The 8,088-nt window shown below is 35.2% G+C and overlaps 1 protein-coding gene across 1 annotated transcript; it reads right to left on the bottom strand.

Moving 5' to 3' along the window:
• Positions 1-3,457: 3,457 nt before the first annotated feature.
• Positions 3,458-7,511, bottom strand: LOC129779661 (uncharacterized). Its single transcript, XM_055787253.1, has 4 exons — positions 7,495-7,511; positions 6,876-7,247; positions 6,052-6,354; positions 3,458-3,738 (listed from the first exon to the last, which is right to left on the bottom strand). The coding sequence occupies exons 2-4, from the start codon at positions 6,931-6,933 to the stop codon at positions 3,524-3,526; spliced, it is 576 nt and encodes a 191-aa protein (XP_055643228.1). The 5' UTR covers positions 6,934-7,247; positions 7,495-7,511; the 3' UTR covers positions 3,458-3,523.
• Positions 7,512-8,088: the final 577 nt, after the last annotated feature.

The following is an 8,088-nucleotide window of genomic DNA, read 5'->3' as shown; positions in this document are numbered from 1 at the left end:
AAAAGTCCCCTATTGATCCGCAGGGACCAACGTGAGTCAGACGAAAAGTTCATCTTTGGTTCCCCAGCTCGGTTAGAGCTTAACGTGTTGAATAAGCCGGAATAACTAGTGTATACGGGACAGGAAGAGACAGGGTTGTTTGATGAAGTATCGTAAATGAAACGCTTGGCGGCCTTACGGAAGTTGGCTGGAACCTCGGCCGATGAGAAGATGTATGTCAGCGTGTTCTTTTACCTATTCGTGGCTTTGGTGGTCGGCTGTTTCTCCATTTTGGCCATTCGTCCAAAAGTTTTCTATCGGTCGCAGCTGGGGGATGTTGGGAAGGTTGGCGTTTTATCTCCAGCCGATCCATCCTCCAGTGATCTTTTGGCATAATGGGCTGATCCCAGGTTCGACCACATCACCTTCGCAACTTCCGGCAAGCACTTCGTACTGTATATCTCCCAGTTTACCATATGACTCGAAAGAAGAGCGGCTTGGACATTCCCTTCTCGTTTGTCAGAGAATGACCTTCTTGGAGAACTTGATGTGGGTGATATATTCGTCGCCATCCTTTATCTGGGGAACGTAAAGTATCCGGTCCCTTGCACTCGTTGTATTCTAGTATTAAACACGTGTCGTCTTCCATTATGAGCACGAAAAGAAGTTTTTCACTTCTTCGCCGGAAAGAAGTTTTTCACCACCACCTGAAACTACTCCTTCTGGGTGATTGACTGCTGCTCAAATACGGTCAGTCTCGTCTGACGCTTCCGCATAAAAATGTCCATTTTGACCAGATTCTTCTCCACCGTTTGACCGGTTGCTTGGATCTCCCGGCTTAAGGAGTGACAAAGAGATGATATTGTAAATACCAGATCGGCTATATCTGGCGGACACAAAGTGCCTCAGGATGTCCAACTCCTTCGCTGTGGGGTGGAGCTTGCAGTATGGAAAAATCATCAAGTTGCTTGACAGTGCTGCTGCTGCAAATCAACATCCTTGAATCATTTTTGTTGTAGACTTAATAAACGTGAGATTTGAAGAAAATTTGTTCCTATAAATTATCTTTTGTAGTTTATTTTCATCGCCATCCGAAATTAGTACATTTTTTTAATGCATTTAGTGTTAACGCAATGTCCTTGAAAAAAGGTAATGAAGATGGTCGAGTTTCGAGCGACATAGCATGCGCTGCCATAACTATTTCGCAAATAGTGACGTCAGTCGTTGTGTTTACCTTTGATTGCCCACCGCATCCATGTAAAAATGCCATTTTCAGGAAGTAATTTATCAATTTTTAGTACATTTTTTTAGAGTTACCGTTACGACTGCTCTTTGGACCTTTTTACCACATGAATAATTGAAATAAGCCACGATAAAATTGTCATCTGTTAAGAACAACCAGTTGAATGATTTCATGAGAATTTTGGCTCAAATTGTCATGCAACCGTAAGTACTTTCAACATTGTTTTGTTTCTTCCATATACATTCCATATTGAATACGAATAATTACGACACGATATTTGGCTTGCCAATACAGATACACTTCGCCTACTGCTCCTCCTCTATATGTACCTCATTGGTGTTAACGTATAATGAAAAATGAATTGGAATTTCCAAGCATCCCATTCGATAATTGGAAGAAAATTGTAAAATTTGAATCGTGCTTGCCAGACCTAAATGCTCTGACCGAGTGAGAGATTTTCAGGCGTAAACAAAATCTAAATCACCGAAAAATAACAACTGAGTGATTACAGGTCAGGTTTAATTGCTAGGACACATGTTAAGAGTTTCACGAATAAATGAGACTCTCTAAACTATGGTTTATGTTCACATAACGTATATACATAACGTTTTGTTTTTGTGTCCTGCGTTAGACCTCTGACCATCTGGTCACTTTAGGCTAAATGGAAATACACATGTTTGAAATGAAGTGTCAAAGCACAATTGTCGTGACGTGGTCCCACCTAGTGATCCCCGATTTTTGAAATTAATCGTTCATCCACTAATCGAATACTTTTCAGCCGTTTGTTATTCGATACGATTAATCGCCCCAAATAATCGATTAATCGATTAATCGTAACACTAAGAGCAATAATTAGTTAGTATTCTATTTTTTATTTGCCAGAAATTGTTTGCCGTTTTGAATGCTTGTAATTGTAATTTCGAACCGTTATAATTACTTGTATTTGTCGTTTAAGCTGCTAGGGTGCTGCGGTAAATGGTAATGGGGCGTATGAAATATAAGCTAAGCATTGTGCATCAATCAAATTTATCCGAATTCCTATTGAAACATATGAATTAAAGTTTACCTTTCCACCAAAAATGCATTTTATATAATACGATAACACGATCTTTTAAAGTTGATGAAAAATTATTCAATTTTACATTTATTTACATTCTCGTATATACATTCCTAACTAAATTCTAAATTTCTTATTACATATTTAACATGTTTTAATACATACGTATTATATACATTTTCTTATACAAATTATATACATTTTCTTATACATATTATATACATTTTCTTATACATATTATATACATTTCTTAATACGTACTATACAGGTAAACCTGTTTTTGTGCGGTACTTTTTTTTTTTTAAAAAGTTGTTCAATAGGCTATGTCGTTCGATAAGATTAGGTTCAACGGTATGTTCTTCTTGAACAAATTTGAGTAACGAAGTGAGTGATTGTTCAGAAATACACCAAAAATCGTGAGAATCAGTAAAACTTATATTAAAAACCTCCGACTTCTGGCAGTTCTCAAATCTCACTTCAGGCATGGAGTCCATAAACTAGAAGATTGTTTGGGCAAGTGTATTGAAGTTCAGAGAAATAACCATAAATTGAATTAATTAGGTTTCTAACTATATATTCGTTAAATTCCCGTTGGCAGTTAAATAGAAAAACATAATAGAGTAGAACCCCGATTGTCCGCGGAATAGTCTGGCAACGTAACCTCGGATAACAAAAATCGCGGATAACGTAATAGAGGGACAAAAATGGAATACTAACGCGAAAAAAAGATATTATGAAACGACAAAACATATTAAATACTCTGATGCTTATTATACAAAAAACACTTACGATTTTTAGCAACCGAACCAACGGGATAATTTTACTGATCGTCACGTACTTTTCAGCTGACATTTCGGTAGTTACTGTTTCCAATGGGTGGAGAACTTTGCAGATTCCCTTCAAAATTGACAACTCATCTGCTGTTAACATAGTTGGTTTTTTAGGAACAACGAGCAGTACCGTTGAAATATAGTGTGCCATTACAAGGAATCTTTCTATCATTGCCATAATCGAATTCCATCGTGTTCGGACATCCAACACTAGTCCTAGACATTGTTCTTCCTTTTTATTATCGGCCAACTGCAGTTTTCTCAGTTCTCTGGTGGCTGTTTCACTTGCTTTGAAGAACTTGATTATTGTTTTCATCTTCTTGATTATATATATCCTATTTTTCTCTGGTGTAATGGAAACCTCTATCGTACAATGATCCTCAACACCATCCAGTTCATCGTCGCTATCCTCTTCTATGACCGGCTCCATCCGAGCTGCGTATGCTTCTTTGTACAAGGGGACTGCTTTGCTTGTATGTTTGCACCGAGTTCGGTCGTTACACAAGAAATTGTTTCGTTTTTAATACCCCAATCGTCGCAGCAAACCCGCAACAGATTCGCAATGTATTCTGATGTTTTCGATTGTTTGCATTCAACAACTCCTAGCAAAACGGAGTGTAGTTGAGAATCTAAACGAAAAATGGTTCATCAAAAAGTTTGAAGGAAGCCATGCTTGTAAAAAATACTCTGAAAATAATAAAATATTTTACGACCGTAAAGGGATTTTCAGTTTAATTCTCAATCGGAATTAATCCTAACCGAAAAAAGCAATCTTACGCAACCTTTTTTTATATAAGCAAGCATAGCTGAAATTCGAAATCATTTTTTGTTTGTTTTCTTCTCAATCTCTCTGTATGATTTGGTGGTACACCTTTAATTTTTTCTTAAACAACCGTAATCGAACGCGGTGTCGGTGAGCAGATTCGCAACTCACAGACAAATTGACTCAAATGTTCATAACATGATAGCGATATGTTCAGTGTTTGGGTTTCTGTTTGCATTTTACCCTAACCAATCAAGGGTATAAATGTATGTAACTTAAAAAAAATAGAGATAAGTATTATTCAAAATGAACCGCCCTTTGCATCTCAGGTAACAGTAAAATTTTATTGTTTCTGAGCATCGAGAGGTGAAGGTTTTCAAAACAGCTAGATAATTAATTAATTAGTCTTAATATTTGGAATATTTTAAACATATTTAGCAGTGGAAGAGTTTTCCTCAGGTATGAACAAGATTTATCGTGGTACAACTTCTTTGCATTTATACAGTAAGTTACAGCTAATTCGACATTTAGAGGCACCACTCAGCGTCATACTGGAAGCGGTTCTGATCTTAGACAAGACGTGACAACTGGCTTTTTACTTTTCTTTCTGCATTTCGTCGACCAAGTTCTAGATAATAGGGAAGTGAGATTTGAAAGTTGCCAAATTTCATAAAATTTCGGAAGATTATTTTCCCATGAAAAACATGAGTTCTTCGTATCATGTATTTTCTGAGCTGCACCATTTTTTTGTATAAATTTTTTAACCGAATGTCACATATTTCAAACAATAAGTATTTCTCGTTATTTTGGTATGCAAAAAAAAATGTGAAGAGATAAAGAAAACTAGAAAACGTAGATTTGATAGTCGGAGTATGATATGTTGAAATACATTAATTAAATTCATAGTTCGTTTTACCGTTTATACTTCACGATGAAAATGAAAAGAACGGCACGCCATTAAATTTCGTTTTGCGAGTTAAAGAAAATTATGGGTTTTCGTGTAGAATTAATATTTTTCAAATAGAAATTATGAATGAAAATGAATTCTCCGCATCAAATTAGTGTTCAGTGTGAATGGAAAACTTTGCTTTCTTCATATGGTATAAAAATCTCGTACAAAAATTGTATCCGAAGATAATTTTATATTATAATGAGAATATCGGAAAGTGTATAGAAAATAGGTTAAGTTAGAGTAAAAAAGGGGTGCTTCGAGTAAATAAATAACGCCAAGTAAATATTTTCGTTCAGGAACTGAACAGCTGACGTAATAGAAACGAAAATATACAAAGCATCCATAATAGATATTATCGCTAAAGTGATATGTGAATGCAACTATTATTCAATTTTGAATATATTTGGCAATACTGTGAAAATGTTGGAAATCCCATGTTTGTGTATTTATCTTTGTCAATTATTTTCCTCATCAACCAATTAGAAGCCGAGTTGCAAGTTGTCCGAGTTTGACAGAAAAAGTGGTCCGGAATCGGCCCCCTATTATCATGTCTCGTCTCAGGTTCTGACCTGTAATTCACATTCGTGATGACAGTGGTACAGTGTCGACTTTCAATGTGGGGCCATAATTTGGGCCCCGAACTCGGGGTTTACAAAAATGTCCAATTGAACGTATCGCGTTACAAATCTGTCCAATTAGACTTACTGTAGAACAAAGTTATTCAGTTTCACTTGTAACAAATTTAGACAATTCTAAGATGTAAGTTATCCCTTGGAATTAGAATTAGCCTGTACTACAAGATGGTTCTAGCCAGAGACGCTATACTATATAATATTTGATACTTTTTTTTGAGTTTGGTTTGAGATTTGGACAAACATACGAACACTATTTTATGTTTATGTTTTTTTAATTTTATGTTTTATATCAATTATCAACAAATAACTGAATATTTGCTTGTCGTGTTTCGAATATATTTGATCAGTACAAGTTGATCAAATTTTATCTGTCAAAAAGAATTAAATATTTGGCTTCGGCCAAACAGTATATGAGTACCCTAAGTAATGAGCGAAATTAAAAATCTCATTGCACTCGCTCCATCCTAGTCCTAAATCCTAATAATGTCCAATTAATCTAATGTTAGATTTAGTGATATTGTCGAATTTTGATCTTGGATAGTTAAATTTTATTTACTGAGCTAATACTTTAATAAAAAATGATCAAGCTTACCATGAATAAAATGCCCAGTGATCCCCAAGTAGCTTCTGACGTTTAACATTTCGGTCCAAACATCTGTCGTTAGACAGATGCTTGTGATCGATCGGAGGCGGTTTCTGACAATTTCTTTGCTTTTTATAAATTTATTTTTCAGGATCTCGCGAAACTGTGTCTCGTGCGGCACATTATATAGTGGGCATACAGTTTTCATTAGTTGACGAAATCCTTTCTTGTCTACTGTACAAAGAGGCATGTTATCCGTACACACCATGTACATGACACAAGTTGTTATTTCTTTTCCTTTGGTACCGCCAGCTAAAATGAAAACAAAACGAAAATAAAAAGAATACTCGAATATCATTTGACATCATGTCTTTTTATGATGGCGGCAGTCGAAAAATTTTAGTTTTCATTACCAAGTGACCAATTTGAACTATGATTATTTTTAGATAACTTTAAATTCTCTCTCATTCAACATTTTAAATCTCAAATTGAAAACCGCTTGTCCATATTTTTACAAAAAAAATCAAAACATGCTATTGGAAGAACGAAAATTAATATTATTTTAATATAAGGAACAACTCTAAATGCTATACAAAAATTAATTCTAGGCACGATGAATTTCATCATTTGCTAACCCTTCTCTGCATGATTTTGCTTATTGGTGAAATAAATCAGGGTGGTATAGTTCAACTTGAAGTGAACTTGTTCTTTTATATAATTCTTGGGCATTCAATGTTATGATGAAAATTTCCACCATTATGCAAAGAAGAGTTAACAAAAATTTATTTTCGTGGCCGCCATCATGTATATAAAATTGAATCAGGTGGGATTACCTCCGTATGAAAAAGGACGATCGAAAGCCGATGTAATAGTTTGTTGCCGTGGACCCATTTTGGGAGTAGTATCAATTCTTGTGATGCTGTTCTTTTTCGTCCTTGATTTAGAACTAGGGCCGGTCTTTCATTAACAGTGGAGATGGCCAAATTTTTATGCTTGAATGTCAAATGATTGAGCATGTTGCTCGTGTTGCGGCAAAAACTTAGAATATGCAAACATAATTTACATTGTACATTGTTCCCGTCAATTTTTTTAAAGAACTCCCAAGCCGGACTGATTTTGGATTTTTCTTGATTTTTTGCCGAAGGTGTTTCTGACATCGCGAATTTTTCCCAATTAGGCTTCTTCGGTTCCAATCGATATTCAATCTGAAAAGAATAAACCAATTTTAATCACAGAGTGTCGGCTATCTAGAAAAATCTTGAAAATCAGGGAATATAAATGAATTTAAGCCCTGTCAAAAAAAATCGCGGAGTTTCGTCACCAATCAGAATTACTATACAAGCCTATTGAATTTTAAATAATGGCAGTAATTGGAAAGTTTGTTATACAAAAATGTTTATTTATCTTGGAATATTATATATATTTTTTATTTTTTATATTTTTTCTGTGTACATTTACTTTGGTGCATGTTGCCTGCCTTTGTCTGTGCGCGAAGGTAAAGGACAAACAACGCGAAAGCAAAGCATACTGTTTGGTATGTGCATATGAATTTTTTCCAGCCTGAGGGCATCCGTATACTAACACATAGGATTTGACAGCGTCAAACATGTCCGGGTCGCAAATGCAATTTGCGACCACTGTCACTCGCGAGAACTGCCAAACTCTCAAGCTGGTGTAAAACAAGGCACTTAACATACTACCAGGTGGGTCAAAACGTGAAGTGGTTTTCTGCAGCCATTTAAAAAATACACAAAAGTAAATTAAGACGATTGAGCACAATTTGTGGAATATACTGATACTTTATGAAATACTCATTGCTATATTCATTATATTCATTACGTTTTACGCTGCAAGCGTTTCATTTATTGTCTTTGCGTTGAAGGCACCATAATGATTTGCGCCATTTGGAAAACGAAATTAAGGACGAAATTAACACACTTCTAGAACAAAAAATAATGAATGAAAATTTACTTTTCTGTATTCAATATGTATTCTATGTAATAGAGTAATACGTTTCCTCGAAAATTGTGAAATAATATGAAACTG

This window comes from Toxorhynchites rutilus, chromosome 3 (genome assembly GCF_029784135.1).
Source record: "Toxorhynchites rutilus septentrionalis strain SRP chromosome 3, ASM2978413v1, whole genome shotgun sequence".
NCBI lineage: Eukaryota > Metazoa > Arthropoda > Insecta > Diptera > Culicidae > Toxorhynchites > Toxorhynchites rutilus.
Note: the sequence above shows the minus strand (reverse complement) of the source record. Positions and strands in the feature narration are given on the sequence as shown.

What these genes read in the sequence shown, in the direction of transcription:
- LOC129779661 (XM_055787253.1), bottom strand. Translation starts at nt 6,933, where the DNA reads ATGGGTCCACGGCAACAAACTATTACATCGGCTTTCGATCGTCCTTTT. An exon ending in TCGTCCTTTTTCATACGGAG is followed by an intron (nt 6,355 to 6,875) that starts GTAATCCCACCT and finishes TTTTCATTTTAG; the next exon opens with CTGGCGGTACCAAAGGAAAA. An exon ending in CACTGGGCATTTTATTCATG is followed by an intron (nt 3,739 to 6,051) that starts GTAAGCTTGATC and finishes TTTTTCGTTTAG; the next exon opens with ATTCTCAACTACACTCCGTT.